General features: G+C 37.1%; 1 protein-coding gene across 2 annotated transcripts in view; it reads right to left on the bottom strand.

Moving 5' to 3' along the window:
- Window positions 1–19271, bottom strand: part of LOC150098343 (uncharacterized) — a 554092-nt gene that overhangs the window by 423760 nt on the left and 111061 nt on the right. For both annotated transcript variants that reach the window (XM_090404722.1, XM_090404723.1), the window contains exon 4: window positions 16773–18259. In XM_090404722.1, coding sequence (XP_090260848.1) covers window positions 16773–18259 — 1487 coding nt within the window. The remainder of the gene's footprint in view (window positions 1–16772; window positions 18260–19271) is intronic.

Genomic DNA, 19271 nt, shown 5'->3' with positions numbered 1-19271 from the left:
GAACACTGTCTTGTATACAGTTAATTTAGTGTTTTGATTAAATTTCTCTCTTATTCCATATAAATTTATTCAGTTGACTTCCAACCATACATTCCTACCAGCTTTATTGATTCTGTTGTCTATTTCCATCTTTAATTTACAATCTTCAATAAAAATCGTGCCTAAGTAGCTAAAATGTTTTACATGTTCTATAGGCTCTTCATTCACAAAGCAGTTGATATTTTCAATTCTTCTGCCTATTGTCTTTGTCTTGTTATTGCTGACCTTCATACCATATCTATTATAACAGTTATTCAATTTAATCAAGGAATCTTGCAAACATGTAGCAGATTTATTTAGAAGTATAACATCATCGGCATAAAGCAAAGAGCTGACACTAACATCTCCACATTTGATATCAGGTTTAACACCACTTTCCTTCATAATGTGATCCATATAGATAATGAATAAGAGAGGAGATAATGTACATCCTTGTCAGAAACCAGATTTAACATTAAACCATCTTCCTGTACTTCCTTCAATTCTAACTGCTAACTTATAAATCAAATAAAAGGACTAAGTATTGCTTGATATAATGCCCCATTGACACCATACAACTGTAAGCATTTTGAATAGCTTCTCTCTCTCTCTAGGCACCTCGTGATATGCCTTTTCCAGATCTACAAAACTTAAATACTGATCTTTGTTATTATTAAATTATTATTATTATTATTATTATTTGACACCTCCAGGGAGTTCTAAGACTAATTGAGGGAGGGCACCTACTCTACAACTCTCCGTCTCCATCACTCAACCTCATCCACAAACCGCCTCATCTACACCAATGCCATCTACTGCCCACCATCACCACTATTATTTTCACAGACAATCACAAACATCCATGCCCACGGCGAGATTCGAACCAGCAGCCTTTTGACTGGAGAGCGGATACCCTAACCACTCGGCCAACCAGGCAGACAATTATATTCCCATGATTTCTCAATTATTTGTCCTAAAGTAAAAACCTGATCCAGATAGCATCTATTTGGCCTGAATCCGGTTTGTTCTTCACCAAACTTCTCTTCCACAATCCTTCTCAACTGTTTCTCAAGTAGACTGGCATAAATTTTACCAGGAACACTCAGTAAAGAACTACCTCTGTATTTCTCACATTCAGTTTTATTTCATTTGTTATATATGGGTGCTATGAGAGCACTACATCTGGAATTCATCCCTCTGTCCAGGCATTCTGAACTATGCAGTGCCACTGTAAGGCTTTTATACCTCCATACTTGAGCATTTCTTGTCAAATATCATCTACTCCAGCTGTTTTTCCACATTTCAGGCTTTTGATGACTTCTTTTTTTTCTATTTCAAATATGGATATGTATTCCTGATTGCATGCCTGGTCAGTGTTTTTTTTTTACCACTGTGCTGTCACTGATTGTTTCATTTAGCAATTTTTCGAAGTAACTACTCCATATCACATAGGATTTGATGTGGGAAAACATCAATATTACATAGAACTGATTATAGGTCTGAGCAACTATTTTTGTTGGGTTGGCAAATAAGTTCGTTCGGTTTGTGTGTTAGTACAAGTTTATGCCGCTTCACCTGTTGCTATTGCACAGTTGAAAGGCAACATTTCACATAACTTTTCAGTGTGATTTTCGTTCGGCCTACTTCAGTTGGTGTGTGTGTAACATATTCTTAGAAATAGAAGAAAATAATATACGTTACCAGCATATTTTGCTTTTTTATTTCAAAAAATGGCAAACGAGCTGTGGAGGCCCATAAAAAAAATATGTAGTGTATATGGGGATGGTGCCTTAACAGAACACGTATGCCAAAAGTGGTTTGCCAAATTCTGTTCTGAAGATTTCAACGTCAGTGATGCACCTCGCAGAGGTCACCCAACCAAGGTTGATTCGAGTGTTGTGAAGGATATCGTCAACAAAAATCCGTCACAAACAGTGTGAGAGATTGCTGCAGTACTGAACATATCCCACACAGGCGTTGAAAACCATTTGCACAAGCTGGGATATGTTTCAAAACTCAAAGTTTGGGTGCCACATGAATTGACTGAGGCCAATATGACTGCTCACATATCCATCTGTAATTCACTGCAACGTCGCCAAGAAAACAACCCATTTTTGCAGCGGATGATTACGGGAGATGAAAAATGGGTCGTGTACGATAACGTGGTATGTAAAAGATCATGGGGGGGGGACACAACAGCAAACAACCTCAAAAGTGAGATTGCACAAAGAAGATCATGCTCTCTGTGTGGTGGGATTATAAAGGTGTTGTCCACTATGAGGTGTTACCGTCAGGCAGAACAATTGATCCAACTGTGTATTGCTCACAGTTAACACGACTGGCCCGTGCAATCAGCACAAAACGTCCTGAACTGGCAAATCGGAAAGGAGTTGTCTTTCACCATGACAACACCAGACCCCACACATCGTTAACAACCCAGAGTAAATTGTTATGTTTTGGCGGGGATGCTTTGCCGCATCCTCCGTATTCACCGGACCTGGTACCTTTCAATTACCACTGATTCCGATTGTTGCAGAATTCTCTGAACTGGAAAATCTTCGCTAACGTGGAGGCAAAACTGATCCAGGTGTCAAAAGACACCTGGATCAGTTTTTTGCCAGTAAAGCTTGGGAGTTTTATGAACACGCCATAATGAAGTTGGTGGACAGATGGCAAAAGGTCATTGATAAAGAGGGTCAATATATAACTGACTAGTATTATATATATTAAATGCGTTTCATTCCACTCTGAAAAACCAAATGAACTTATTTGCCAACCCAATAGAATCTCAATCAAATTTTAGAAACCCTCACAACCTCAATAAGTAAGGTTACATTAATTCACCAAAGATCTGGAGACTGTCAGTTTAAGACCCTGATAACCTCAATTCTCTAAATTAATTTTATGGTTATCTGGCCCATAGAGGATGTCATGTAAAGACAGTTTTGTTTTTAGTTACAATTTCAATTGTTTTACATGAATTAGATAGTTCAGTGCTGTGTGCGTTCACAGTTATTACTATGACAAAATCATGTTTTCTGGGTCCAAAAATTCACAATATTAGCCACACCATCCAGGCACAAAAAGAAATTATTGTCTTGGCTGGTACAAATGACTTGAGAGGCACGAAAGTATTCTATGAGGGAGGATGTAAAGGAGTGGTTAGAAGAGGCAAAATTGAAGACGAAGAAGGTGAAGATTGTAAGTCTTCTACCATGCTACAATAGAGGCAAAGTCAGGAGGAGGGCACTGATAGCCAATGAATCTATACGTAGATTGTGAAAAAGTAATGATGTAGAATTTGTGGATCTGTGGTCTCTGTTTGAAGGAAAGAAGGATTTGTACAATGCTGATGGACTGCATTGAAATGGTTTTGGTGTTAGGTGTCTGGAGAGAGCTTTCTTCACTGAGTATGCTGAAGTGCAAATTCAGGGAAACTTAAGCAATTAGGGTGAAAGCAAGTGAGTTTTTGTGAAGGCACCTATGAAGCGAGTGAGTGTGAGAATAACCAAGTGAGGAATCTAGTCTCTCAAGCAAAAATATTCAATAGGGGTATTCAATTCAGAAAGTAAAAGTAGGTTGTTGGAGTCTCTACATACGGATAAAAGTGGATTGGGTACTCAAGGAATGCCACAATTTCTATATACTAATGTCAGAAGTATCAGGAACAAGAGGGAGGAGTATTTTTCATTAGTTAGTGCAACCTCTCCAAAAGTCATAAGCATTAATGAGACTTGGCTAACAGCAGATGATGTAGTTACAGAGATTGAAAGTGAAGGGTTTAGTATTTTCAGGTGATGATAATAGATGAATTGCAACCAAAAAGAATAGGAGATAGGCAGGAGGGTGGCTGTTCATTTGAAGCAATCTGGTGTGGGATTAAGGCCATTAAGACAAAATATACTGTTGGTTGTTTCTATAAGTCAAGGAGTTCCACAGATGATCTGGAAGATGTAGATCACCAAATTAGTACAATGAGTACATGTCGAGTGATTATTGTGGAGAACGTCAACTATGGAGATACAGACTGGAAGGAAAAAAAAAGATCACATGGCAGGAAGGAAATGGAATTTATACACAGACTGAGAGATAATTACTTGAGGCAGATTGTGATGGAGGGGCTATAGGTGCGAGAGTAGTGGACCTGATCACAGGATCAGAAAAGCTATCCATAACCAAGGTGACCACGTTGCCTCCAACTGGTGAAAGTGACCATGTTGTCTTGACTTGGGAGATTGTAAAACATGTGGTATAGCCTATCAAGAAGGGGTATTTGTGGAACTACAACTCAGTTGATTATAACATGCTTAGGAAGAAGCTCAAATCTGTACCATGGAATAAAACACTTCAGGATAAGGATGTTAGCAGTGCGTGGGATATAGTTAAGGGTCATCTAGAGGAAGCAGTATTAAATTGTATACCTCGGGTAAAGAGGGTTAATTGGGTAGGAGTTAGATGGATGAGTAATATCATTAAGCACGTGCAGAAGAAGAAAATGCTGTGGAAGGTATATAAAAGTGAACGGTGACCAGCAAACTCATGAACAGTACAAGGCTCAGACAAGAAAGGTGACTAGCATGGCAAGGAAGGTAAAATCAGATTATGAGAAGAATTTAGCTGGGCAGGCCAAAGAAATCCCAAAGAGAGTTCTTTTGTTATGTAGTAAGAGGAAGAATGACTATGGAAGATTAACCTTAATCAGTGATGAGTCATGAGGAGATGGTAGCATATAAAATAGTTGAGTTACTGAGTGACCACTTTGCAAGCATATATATATATATATATCACATAGTGTGGTTACTGCTTTAACATATGTGACAGACAAATGCGGGAATAAAAGGTGAATGGATTAGAGGTTCTTAGGATATTGCAGAATCTCAACGTAAATACAGCTGTAGGATTAGATGGGATATCAGCTAGGGTTTTTTGAGAATGTGCAAGGAAATTGGCAATGCCTTTGACTAGGCTCTTTAAGTCTCAGCTCTGGTAGAGTTCCAAGGGAGTGGAAAGAGAGCAAAATAATTCTCTTACATTAGGGAGGTTCTAAAACTGCAATAGCAAATTATAGACCAATCAGTATCTCAGGCGTGCTGGTAAAAGTACTAGAAAAATTGGTAAAAAAGAGAATTCAAGAATGGGTAGATAAAAATATGATACTGCATGAGGGTGAACATGGCTTTGTGAAGGTTTGGTCATGCTTAGTAATTTACTAACTTTTTATAATAGAATAACAACTGAGTTGGATAAAGGAAATGGCTACACAATGATTTTGCTTGGTTTGTAAAAGGCATTTGACAGAATATTACATGGAACTCTGTTACGGAAATTAAAAAAAATGGGGATGGATATGACACTGGTTATGAATATAAGAGGTTGGCTGCTGGACAGATATCAAAAAGTGGTATAAGGAGGTGCATAATCGAGGTGAACTAGTGGTGGTGTGCCATAAGGTTCAGCTGGGACATTTATATACAAATTAAACAGTAGTGAAATAGGAAATAACCCGAAAGGGAATATTCAGTTTGCTGATGATGCGAAATTAGGTAGAGTAATAGTTAATCAAGGTGATGTGGAGAGCTTGCAGGAAGATTTAAATAGGCTGTCAATATGGGCAAAGGTTAATGGGTGCAAATTTAATGTTGAGAAATGTAAAGTTATATATTTTGGGATAAAAGATTAAAAACTGTATATCACATTGATGGCACTGTACTCCAGGAAACAGAAGAAGTTAGAAGTGGTGATAGACAAAGTTAAAGTTTAGAGGACATGTTGCTAAGGTTGCTAAATTAGCCCATAACATTACTTGGTTATTGAAGAACACATTAATAAGTAGAGATAAGGAAGTTATTCCGCTTTATAAGGCCTTGATACGCCCACATGTGCTCAAGTAGATCCCCTGTGTTGCATGGGGGATGACATAGCAGTGGAGAGGATTCAGAGGCGAGTGACCAAGATGGTGAGTGGAGTGTGGAATGTTACCTATGAGGATAGATTGAAGGTATGTGGATTGTAGAAGTTGATTGATAGGAGATAAAGAAGAGAAATGATAGAAACATTTAAGTTGCTTAAAGGGTTTTATAGGTTAGAGGTAGGGGAAATGTTTCTGCAATTGGCTAGAGGGACTAGAACAAAGAGTCGTCCCTCTAGGTTGAATAAAGATGTGTTTAGTAGGAGAGTAAGGAATAGATGGAGAGTTGTGAATGAGTGGAATGGCTTGCCAGTCAGCTGTATGTGCTTTGTCTGTTAATTGGTTTAAGGATTAGATTGGGTTTAAGGTATTATAGATTGGGTGAATAGATTGGGTATACTGCGTTGAGTCTTCGGATACCATGGAGGTGTCCGTATAATAATAATAATTATTATTATTATTATACGGACTTAGAAGAGCCTCCATAGCTCATTCGGTATAGACGAAGCCCTTTGGTCAGAAAGACCTGGGTTCGATTCCCGTCCAAGGGAATCAAACCCAGTGTAAGGAACCTTCATCTGGTCTCTTTCGACTAAAGGTGAATTAGCTAGAGGTAGGGGGTTTTTTCACCTGGAAACTCGAGTTTTTCATCCACCAGATCAGGCAAACTGGACCTGTGAACACACACACACGGATCTACAGTCATAAAATAGATACTTAATCCCTCATCAAGACGGCTCGACGCTTCCTAAGGGCTGGGTGAGGAAAGGGGGGAAATCCCATACCAAATAAATCATGCTCAGTAAGTTTAAGAAATGCATTTTTTCCTCTCTTGGTGTTGTTTATACTGTGAAGCATTATAATGAATTATATACTAGAAGTAATTTCTAATTTCACCTGAAGAATTAAGATAAAGTTTCTTTGTACTGAATGGAACATTTGAGTCATACATCAGTAACAGTATTTCCTATGTATTTGGTGGCATGAAAAAGGAAATTATTATTCATATCATTTAACATAAAACAGTGCAGTCAGGATAGTTCGATTAAGGTTCTTTTATTTGAATAAAAGAACCTTAAACATTAATTAAAGAATTCTGCTTATCAGATTAGTCTAAATTCTAGGCAGCCAGTGAAATTTTAAGTGGGGGTGCTGCCTATACAAAATAAAAAAAATAATTTTTTTTTCCTAATTAGTAACCAATTTATTTATTAATAAATTGGTTACTAATTAGGAAAAAAATATTTTTTTTTTTTTTTTATTTTGTATAGGCAGCACCCCCACTTAAAACTCCACTGTCCACCACTGGCTCCTAGCCAAAATTTCATAGAAAATATTTAATATTTCATTGCAAGTTAACTTGCTAAGTTTACAATGTCTTTATAAATATGGCAACTCAGTTATCTGGTAATGTCAGCAGCATATATGATGACTGGGTATAATGATACTACTTTAGGGAGGAAAGAGTTCACACAATTAGTAAATATAATTTATTTATTTATTTAGTTTGAAGCAGTCAAAACTGTCAGAGTTCTTGATAGAGTAAGACTAAAAGACAATTTTTAGTGGTTAGTACTAGTCAGGTGAGGACCAAATAAAACATTTAAGAAAAAACAATATTTAATTACTAGTTTCCTACATATTTATATTTAAGAGATGAGAAGTATTCTATGAAGAAGGATGTAAAGGAGTTCTTAGAAGAGACAAAACTGAACAGCAAGAAGGTGAAGGGTTTAAGTGAAGAGAATGATTCTATGCATAGGTTGTGTAGAAAAAATGATGTATGATTATGGATCTGTAGTCTGTGTTTGACAGAAAAAAAGTTTGTACATAGCTGATGGACTGTATCTAAATGGTTTTGGTGTTACATGTCTGGAGACGGTTTTGTTCACAAAGCATGCTAAAGCACAAATTTAGAAAAACATAAGCAATTAGGGTGGAAGCAGGTGAGTTTGTGAAGGCATGGGTGTGATAATGACCAAGTGTGGAATCTAGTTTCTCAAGCAAAAATATTGAATAGAATAGTCAATTCAGAAAGTAAAGGTAAGTGGGGAGGGGGCCTAAAGGATGCTGCAGTTTCTATATACTAATGCCAGAAGTATCGGGAACAAGAGGAAGGAGTCTTTGACATTGGTTAGTGCAACCTTGCCAAAAGTTATAGTATTAATGAGACTTGGCTAACAGCAGGTGATGTAATTATAGGAATAGAATGTGAATGGTTTAGTATTTTCAGGGAAGATAGAAAAGATAGGATAGAGAGAGGGTACTCATAATGTTAGCAGATGAAATTCAGCCAAAGAATATAAGATAGGTAGGAGGGTGGCTGTTCATTTGAAGCAGTCAGTGGGAGATTAAGGCCTTAATCTCACACTGACTATAGGTGTGAGATCAACTGTATAAGACAAAATATACAGTTGATGTTTCTATAGGCCAGGGAGTTCTATGGATGATCTGGAAGACAAGCATCGCCAAATTAGTACGATTACAGGTCAAGTGATTATTATGGGGATTTCAATTATGGAGATATGGACTGGAAACTAGAAAGATCACCTAGCAGGAAGGAAATAAAATTTATACACCTACCAAGAGATAATTACTTGAGGCAGCATGTGATGGAGGGGCTATAGGTGTGAGAGTACTGCACCTGGGGTCACAAGATCAGAGAGCTATCCATAATCAAGGTGACTACACTGCCTCTGATTGGCAAAAGTGACCATGTTGCCTTGACTTGGGAGATTGTAAAACACGAGGAATATTCTGTCAAGAAGGAGTATATGTGGAACTACAATACAGATGATTATGACAAGCTTAGAAAGAAACTTAAATTTGTGCCATGGCATAAAACACTGCAGGATAAGGATGTTAGCAGTGCATGGAAGATAGTTAAGGGTCATCGAGAAGCAATATTAAATTGCATACCTGAGGTGAGGACAGTTAATTGGGTAGGAGTTAGATGAGCAACATCATTAAGCACAACCTGCAGAAGATGAAAATGCTGTGGGGGAATATATAAAGAGAAAGATGACCAACATGGCAAGGAAGGCAAAATCACATTACAACAAGAATCTCACTGAGCAGGCCAAAGGAAATCCCAAAAAGTTCTTTCATTATGTGACAAGAGGAATAATGACTATGGAAGATTAACCTTAATGAGTGGTGATGGTCACGAGGTGTCAGAAGGAGATAAACTAATCAAGTTACTGAGTGACTACTTTGCAAAGGTATATATCATCTTAGTGAGGTTACTGCTTTAACATATGTGACAGACAATAATGTGAGAACAAAGGTGGATGAACTAGAGGATCTTAGGATATTGCAGAATCTCAAGTAAATACAGCTGTGGGATTAGACGGGATATCAGCTCGGATTTTGCGAGAATGTGGAAGGGAACTGCAATGCCTGAGTAGGCTCTTTAATTTATGTCTCAGCTCTGGTAGAGTTGCAAAAACTGCTATATGTATCCACTGAAAAAAATATGAAAGATTTGTGCACTGTTTGGGTACACAAGAAGGAGGAAAGCATTAACGTATGTGAAAAGTGTCTGGATAAATTAGAACGATTAAAAATGGGAGCAAACATCATGACATAGTAGAAGAGCTTTGGCAGGAGATAGTGAAAATGAAAAGCAAAATGAAACATCTGGAAGAGGATATTAAACAACTAAAGGAGAGATTGACTGATGATAAGGAGGAGGAAGTCAATATTATAAAGAAAGAGTCACAGGATAGTCATATATCAGTGTATGGGGACTCGATCATTACAGGTGTGATTACTGATGCATTGCAGAAAAGGAAATACTGGGCATCAAAATTAGTGGTGGTTGTGGGCACAAATGACTTAATTGGGGAGAAAAATAAATCTTGAAAGAAACTTGAGGAAGTTGTTGAAGCAGATAAAGAGGAACAGTGTTGTTGAGGAAGTCATGGGCATGTTGCCCAGATATGATAATAGTGAACTGAGAAGGAGAGCAGAGATAATGAATAGTAAGATGGCTGAGTTATGTGAGGCAAAAGGGGTTCAATGTGTAAATCTATGGAGTGAATTTGAAGGTAAGTTGGAATGGTATAAAACTGATGGATTACATATGAATGGGTTTGGTGTTGGGTATTTAGAAAGGCCATTGTTTTCTGAGAAGGCACAGAGTCAAGAAGTTAATGTAGCAAATGATTTGAGTCTACCTATGAAACAGGACAGCACAAATTAATAGATTGTATGACAGGAGGAAGATCAATATGAGGTTGAAGATGTGTTTGCAGCAGCACAAGATGATTGAATGCATAAAGGCGAGGATGAGGCAGATAGGAACAAAAATCAGTCAGGATCAGGGAAATGAGAGTGGTCAAACTGGAGAGAGAGAGAGAGGTATAGTACAGCAGCTAGAATAGCCTCAAACACACAGCGATTGTTATGTTTATACACAAATGTAAGAAGTATTCAAAACAAGAGAGCTGAGTTTTGATTGAGACAGTATGCCCAAAAATAATTGGAATAAGTGAAACTTGGTTGTCTGAGGAGGATGTGATGTCGGGAATAGAATTAGAAGGATATATAATCTTCCAGAAGGATAGAAATGTGAAAATGGGAGGGGAGAAGTGCTGTTAATGATTGCAGAGGAATTGTGTCTGCAAAGTGTGGAAGTTTATAGTGCATGCATAGATTTTGAACCTGTGTGGTGCAAAGTTGAAATAAACAGGTTAGTATATCTGATAGGATACTGTTATAGGTCCAGGAATACAGAGAATGCTGATTGTGAAATGTTTTACAGAAATTAGCTGCTGAGCATGTAAAAAGAAGGTGATACTGTAGAATTTCTGAGAGATAGTATCTTAAGCAGCTGTGATTGAAGCAATTAGACTTTGGATTTGGTGATAACTTCACAAGTAGTTGTTAATGAAGTGTTCTCACTGCTGCCAGCTGGTGAGAGTGATCATGAGGTACTTGTTTGGGAAGTGATGAAACAAGAAAAGGTCACTGCCAAAAATGGATACATGTGGAAGCATAAAGCAGGTGAATATAGGAAGCTCTGTAGTCACTTAGCATCAGTACGTTGGATAGATGAGCTGAGCAGAAAAGATGTTGACAATGCATGGAAACTCAAAAGGCAGTATAACTGACAAAAGCAATGTACGACTGCATACATCGAGTAAATAGAGTAGGAGTGAAATGGATGAACAGTGAAATCAAGCAACAAGCTGTGCTGGAAAAGACAATATTATGGAGTAGGTACAGACAGTTGGTGGTGATCCCATCCATGAACACTATAAAGTGCAAGCTAGAAAAGTGATGAGCATGATAAAGAAAGAAAAGGTGCAGCAAGAAAGGAGATTGGCTGGTCAGGCCAAAGTTAACTCAAGGGAATTTTTCTCCTACATGGCAAGAGGAAGAATAATTATGGCAGATTAATGTCAGTGGATAGTCATGGCAGCAGACTAACAGCTGCAAAGGATATAGTGGAATTATTGAACAAGCACTTTATCAGCGTATATCATACTGGTGTAAATGATCCAGTGCAATATATAAAAGAGAAGCAAGTATTAGAATTGGAAGTGAAAGAAACAGGTGTATCAGATGTTGGGTTCGATGTGAATAACGCTGTGGAAATGGATGACATATCACCATGTATTCTTAAGGAATGTGCACCACAGTTGGCTATGCCCTTGACCTAGTTATTTAATGAGTCTTGCATTGGGTAGGCTTCCTAAGGAGTGGAAAAAAGGCAAAATAGTACTACTCCACAAGTATGGTTCTAAGACAAGTCTCCAACTATAGGCCAATCTATATAACTGCAGTTGTGGTCAAGGTGTTGGAGAGATTGGTAAGGAATAGAATACAGAATTGGGTTGATGGACATAGCATTCTTTATGATGGTCAACATGGATCTGTAAAGGGTAGTCCTGTTTTAGTAATATACTTGCATTTTATGATAAGGTGACGAGTGTCTTAGATAAGGGAGAATCATATACAGAATAATTCTTAGACTTTGAAAAAGGGTTTGATAAATTACCACATGATAAGTTGGTGCACAAGATGCAGAGGATGGGAATAGATAGTATATTGTTTATGGAAATTTTTTCACTGGCTACGTTACTAATTATATATTGGATTTTATCCTTTATCCAAATGTTAACAGAGTTTGCACCTAAAGTACTTTCAGGACTGGGGCAACTCATGGCAAAGGTGGTATATAAGTTCTCATCACTTGCCTTAGTATCTCCCATAATGTAAAGCACATCTCCTTACAGACATGTATAATGCTATGCATTAAGGGAAGGGCCACTACTCTGACCGGTTTCAACCTTTGAGGTCTCATCAGTGGGAGCCAGACCCAGAGGTGGTGATACTAAAGTGGAAGTAATAGAGAAGTCATATTTACCTATACGAGTTGCCAAAGGGTGTCACACCCCATTATTAAAATTCTCTGGTGATGAGAACTTATACCACCTTTGTCATGAGCTGCCCCAGTCCTGAAAGTACTTCAGATGCAAACTTTGTTTGCTAACACTTGGATAAAGGATAAAACCTAATATATAATTAGTAGCATAGCCAAGTGAAAAAACTTCCATAAACTTATCTCTAATCCAGAGAATTTTAATAATAGGGTGTGACATCCTTTGGCAACTCATATAGGTAAATATGAGTTCTCCACTACTTTCACCTTAGTATCACCACCTCTGAGTCTGGCACCCACTGATGAGACCTCAATAAAGGGTAGTAGTCCTTCCCTTAATGTATAGCATTATACATGTCTACAAGAAGATGTACTTTGCATTATGGGAGATACTAAGGCAAGTTATGAGAACTTATACCACCTTTGTCACGAGTTGCCCCAGTCCTGAAAGTACTTCAGGAGCAAACTTTGTTTGCTAACACTTGGATAAAGGATAAAACTTAATATATAATTAGATAGTATATTGGTTACATGGATCAGAGATTGGATCTCTGAACGATACCAGTAGGTTGTGTATGATGGAGCAGTGTCTCAAAAATGAAGGGTAACCAGTGGCATGTCCAGGGATTTGTTCTTGAGCCCCTGCTTTTTTACTTGTTTGTAAACAATATATCATATGGACTGACTGGGAATCTTCAGTTATTTGCTGATGATAATGATGATGCGAAGTTGGGAAGAATTATAAGCAGCACTGCTGATGTTAATTCCCTTCAGGAAGATTTGAATAGACTTTTTACTTTGACAAAAGAGTGGGATTGCAGTTTTAATATCAATAATGCAAGGTGTTGCATTTTGGAATGCAGAAATATAAGGTTGTGTACTATATTGATGGTGCTGTACTGCAGGAAGTAGATGAGATTAGAGATCTGGGAGTGATGGTCGACAGTAGACTGAAGCTTAGAGTGCATATTGCTAGTATTGCAAAGGTTGCATATCGTAGTGCTTATCGTAGTTTTACATGATAAGAAGTACTCCAACGTGCAAGGATAAGGAAGTAGTTGTGCCACTGTATAAGGCACTGGTCATACCACACTTGAACTATTGTGCTCAGATCTGGTCACCTGGTATTAGATGTGATGTGGAGACATGAGAGGATCACTCACTTCTGGAGAGGGTCCAGAAGCGAGTGACTAAGACAATGTAAGGATTTTGGAATGCTGGCTATAAAGAGAGGTTAAAGAAATGTGGATTGCAGAGTTGGGTGGATAAGAGGAAGAGAGGTGATATGATAGAGACATTTAAGTTAGTGAGAGGATTTTATCAGATTAATCCAGAGGGGATTATAAAGAGCAGAAAGTGAGAGGGGAAGAACCAGAGGTCATTTCTGGAAGTTATGTAGATGTGTGGTGAAGAGGAGTGTGAGGAGTAGATTTTTTACATGGAGAATTGTCATTGAACGGAATGCATAACCAGAATGTGTTGTTAATGCAAGGAGTGTTAAGGATTTTCTATATGATAAATATGTTGTCAGTTGAATGAATCTCCCACGATGAGGCTGTTGACTCCATGGAGGGTGTAATAATAATAAAAATATGCATCGATAAGGAGATATTGTGCCACTGTATAAAGCACTGATCAGATCATACTTGAACTACAGTCATTTCTCGACTTATCTGGCAGGATTTAAGTCAACTGGACCTAAGTCGATACATTAAATCAACAGAGTTATAGGGATTAAAGACATCCATAATAAGTGTACTGTCATTTTAATTTTTAAACCTTATAAAACTGTACTGTGCATTACTGCCACTATAAAACAGGAGAATAATCACCCAAATCCTCCACAAACACATCTTCATTACCTTCCCTATGTGAAGGAACAGGCTGCAGCTCTTCTGGTATAACTTTTTTTTTTTTTTTTTTTTTTTTTTATGAAAATGTCCAATGTGCTTTACTTATTCCTCTTCTTTTCATCATAAATTTGCTTATAATAAGCAAACGCATCACGTACTTTCCTTTCTACTAATAAGTAATGTTCAACATTGGGGTCCACGTCTTCAGTCATTTAGAGACCATTGCTAACTGCAGAGAACATTTTTGCAAGATATTTGTTTCTCTTTTCCCTCTTCCTTTTCTCATTCCTCTTTTGGCACACATTTTGACACATTTCCAGTTCAACCAATTCTTCGTTGGTCAACTCTTCAGGGGCACTTTCTATGAGTTGAACTATGTCATCATCATTCGCTTCGAGATTCAGATTGTTTGCTAAGCCCACTATTTCTTCCCTCAATTTACAAAGGTCTTCATATTTTTCAAAACTTCCAAAATCGTGCACATACCTTTTTAATGTCTTTTTCTATATGCCACTCATACACTGAGAGGTCACTTCGTCCAAAGCCACAGTAATATTTTTAATAGCATGATAAATATTGAATGCTTTCCTGAATTGCATGAGAGTCTGATCATTTCCTTCAGTGGCAGAAAAGGCTTGTGAAAAAGTTCTCTGTAAATAATAAGCCTTAAACACTGCAAGAACCTCCCTGATCCATTGGCTGGATCAATGAAGTAGTGTTTGGAGGAAGAAACATGACTTGGTGAAGATCACCAATTTAAGGTGGATGACTTGGAGCATTATCTAGAATTATTAAAATTTTAAATTTTACATTATCTTTCACACAATAGCTTTCCATTTCACTCACATAACAGTTGATTAAAGCATCCTTAAACAATTTTTGAGTTATCCACAACTTATTGCTCCAATAATGAACTTGAAGAGTATGCCTCCTAATGTTTTTGAAGGATCGTGAATTCTCGTTGTGCTATACCACAAATGGTTTCAGTTTATATCCTGCTACATTACCTCCTAACAGAATCGTAATATGGTTTTTAAGAGCTTTGAAACCAGACAGATTTTAACTTTCTGTGGATGAATGTCTGCTCGGGCATTTTTTTCCAAAACAAGGAGTCTCATCCATGTTAAATATCTGTTGTAGCAAATAATTTTCCTCAGTAATAATTTTATCCAATTTCTCCACAAACTCCTTGACAGCCTTCTCATCAGTACTTGCAGATTCACCATACATTTTCACATTATGCAGCACAAAACGCTGCTTGAATCTCATGAACCAATTGGAAGAAGCATTGAATTTGTAGTCGTAATCGGGCCCTGCTATCTCCTTCAACATGTTGAAGAGACTTAGTGCTGTAGTTATGGTCTAGTGCTAAGGGGTATGCACTTTTGGTTCAGGTCCTCTATCCATAATGCAAGTAGCTTTTCCATATCACTCGTAGGATCTTGTCATTGCTTCGTCACTATCGTTGATTTAATGGAAGCAGATCCTTTCAGAGCTTCTATGATTTCATCCTTACTTTTCAAAATGGTCGTCACTGTAGAATGAGACCATCCGAAGTCATGTGCAATCATAGTGACAGGCTTACCAGCTTCATGTTACTTTATAACTTGCAACTTCATTTCAAGATCAATTGCTCTCCTCTTTTTCTGTGATTCTTCACTAGGTTTCTTGATTCGCCATGTAGGGGCCATGTTACACAAAATATCGTGAAATATTTAACAATAAATACAGACATAACCAATTTCTCAAACACAAAATCAACAGAGGAACTGCTAAAAACATGTGCCGACTGCTAAGGAAGGTTGCCACTGAATGCACTGTTCCCATTGTGAATGATGCATTGTTGTTACTTTACGCTCGGTTGTGTCTTGTTCGAAAGTGTAGTCAAAAATGTTATTTATTCCCTTATGGTCATGTATGTGTCTTCGAACTGATGTAACTCGAGGGATGACTGTATTGTGCTCAGATTTGGTCACCTGGTTTTCATTGTTATGTGGAAACACTGGAGAGGGTCCAGAGAAGAGTGAAAATCAATACCAGTACTCTGGTATGTTGGCTATGGAGAGGTTGAAGAAATGTGGATTGCAGAGTTCAGTGGATAGGAGGAAAAAGAGGTGATAAGATAGACATTTAAGTTAGTGAGGGGATTTCATCAGATTAATCCAGAAACATTTAAGTTAGTAAGGGCATTTCATCAGATTAATCCAGAGGGGATTATAAAAAGTATTCTTCTGGAAGTTATATAAGAGTGTGGTAAAAGGAGTATTTTTATTTTTTTTTTTTTTTTTTTTACATGAAGAATTGTGAATGAAAGGAATACATTGCTGGAATATGTTGTTTATGCAGGGAGTGCTAAGGATTTTAGATTCAGTATGATAAATGTGCTGAATGAACCTCCCTCCCAATGATGAATATGCCAACTCCATGGAGAGTGTACTAATGATAATTTCTCAGGAATCTAACGATTTCTAGAAATAAATATTTTCTAAGAAATTTCTAAGACAGTACTTTTACAGTAGCTACTAGTAAATACATATGGCCTCCACAATATCCATTTATTATAGAAAATTAAATCGAATTTCACACCTTAACTATATACACTCACCCTAATAGGTCAACGATGTTTTGCATCACATGATTTTCTATCTGTAACCAAAAGTCAGATGGATTCTGCACATGGGTGATCATGACAGGAACAGGAGGAAAGCTACGATAACCGTGTTGGACTGTGGTACAGGCATTAATTACACTAGAATCATTTTGGAGACAACTTCTTCCAAAGACAGTTCTACCTGCCCTCAAATCACACTTCAAACTATTCTGAATAGATAAACCTGTATTATGAATGGCGTCTGTTTTTATATCATCACTAGATAAAGCAGACATCTGATTAACATCACTTATACTGCATGGTGGTGTAGGAACTTTGTTTAATGAAATTTCAGGAGTTGTACATTTGGGTACATAAGGTTGCTGATCAGAAATTTCTTTATCACCAGTTCTGATAATATCCTTTTTAGATGGGGAACAGGCTATATGAAAAGCCTGTTCCTCTCTGGTACCGACTGTATGAATATCTTGTACAGGATCAGATACATTATGTTCTATGGAATGTGACACTTCAAAATCATTATCTGTATGTAAATTAGGCAAGTCTTCTGATCCGCATATGGGAGAAGAACAAATGAGTGAAGACCTACTAAATGCAGGCATTCCGTTGGGAGATGACTTCTGACTATCATCATTAGGGATTTCCTCACCTTGTATAGGTTTTAAAGATTCACTGTTTTCTAAATTCGTTGGTGCTATGGCTGATTCTGGCTCTTGTCTACTTTCTAACAATATGGCATGCTCTACAGTTCGTGTAACTTTTTCTAAGTCTTGCTCATTTTTTAAAAATATGTCATCTTGGGCTTCAGTAATCACAACAGTTCTTTGCTTCTGTTTTTCACTCATTGGAGATATGTTTTCTATGTCTTGTGTAAGGGTGTCTTGTCCATTCTTTAAAAATGTATTTTTTTCCAGATTTTGCACAACTGTTTCTTGTTGAACATTCTTTAAAGGCACAATATTCTCTATATTTTCAGTATTCACATTTAGTTCCAGTTCTTGCTCAATCTTTAAAGATACACTATTCTCGGCATGTTGTGTAGTAATAATTTTTTCGAGTTCCTTTTCATGCTTCAGGAGTACATGATTCTCAGAATTTTGCACAATCACAGAAGTTTCTTTATCTTTGAAGAAGGCACTATTCTCCATTTTTTCTGAAACTGTTTCTATTTCTTGAACACGTTCTAAGTGTTCTTTATTCTCTACATTTTCAGGAGCTACAGGTATTCTTATTTCTTCTCCAATCTTTGTCACACTTTGAAAGCAATCTTGTATATTACAGCTAGGAAACTGACTGTCAACATGAAATACTGCCGAATCAGTTTCTAAATGTCTCGTCTTCTTGTCATTCCCTAATGGAGAATCAGTTGAATCAAAAGTCTGATTTTCTTCTTTTCTTCTGTGGTCAGAGCTGCTTTCATATTCCATCTGGGGAGATGAAGATAAACTCTGACTTGAATAAAAACTACTTGGTGATAAAACCTGAAATAAAATCATCTACATTAGAAAGAAAACATGAACTAGATAGATAATAAATAATGAACGACCAAGTAAATTAAACTATTTTTCAATTTTTTTTTCTTCATTAAAATTAAGAGTTTTGTTTGATCATACCATTTGTTTAAATGATCTGATAGAACAATGTTTCTCCTACTCTGTGAACAATATAATGTTTTTCACAACAAAATTTAATTCTTGAGATTGCTTAATGGGTCAAAGCTAAATAGCCGGAAGGAGATTTCCAAATAGCCTTTTAAGGAATGCAAAAAACTCACCAGGGCTTTTGACCTAATACCTGTGCTTTATCACAGTCATCACTTCATTACTGCCTGCTGGATAATAATCAAACAAGAAGCAGTTGGCAATTATGAAACTGACTGAGTTGTATTTTGTTTTGGCTTAAACCAAAAAAAAATCATGCATAGCATGATAAAATGTCATGTGGCTGTAGCATCAACAGATATAACAAAGCCACAGATGTTTTCATCAAAGGGACCAGGATGAATAGTGAAAAGTCAGTTACTCTAACTCGAATTATACATCATAAGAACTGAAGATAGACATCAATTGATAAAGTATCAATGGAAATGAAGTATCATCATTAAATTCCTGATACGTACCCTCAAGGGGGTGTAAAGAATGTAATAGTACTACATGAAAAACTTGCATCATTACTAACTTCCTATCTGCAATTTTACTCCAAATCAATCTGTTATCTGTAAAGACTCAAACATTATCAGATCTTATATTTCTATCTTCTATGGCACTTTTTGCTGTAACAACCCTATATCTTGGTCTTCCTCTGGGTCTTTTTTCCTGCCAACCTAGCAGGGAACACTTGTTTTCTTAATCTTCCTTTCCCATTCTGTTTAAGTAACCATACCACCTGAGATTTGCTCTCTAACACATTCCTGAATGCTAACAATGTCAAGTTCTTTCCTAATATCCTTGTTTTTAATATGACATTGCCACTGATGCATCTGTTCATGCCTCT

The sequence above is a fragment of the Typopeltis vanoorti genome, chromosome 15 (assembly GCF_054136105.1).
Source record: "Typopeltis vanoorti isolate ZY-2024b chromosome 15, IOZ_Tvanoo_1.0, whole genome shotgun sequence".
NCBI lineage: Eukaryota > Metazoa > Arthropoda > Arachnida > Uropygi > Thelyphonidae > Typopeltis > Typopeltis vanoorti.
Note: the sequence above shows the minus strand (reverse complement) of the source record. Positions and strands in the feature narration are given on the sequence as shown.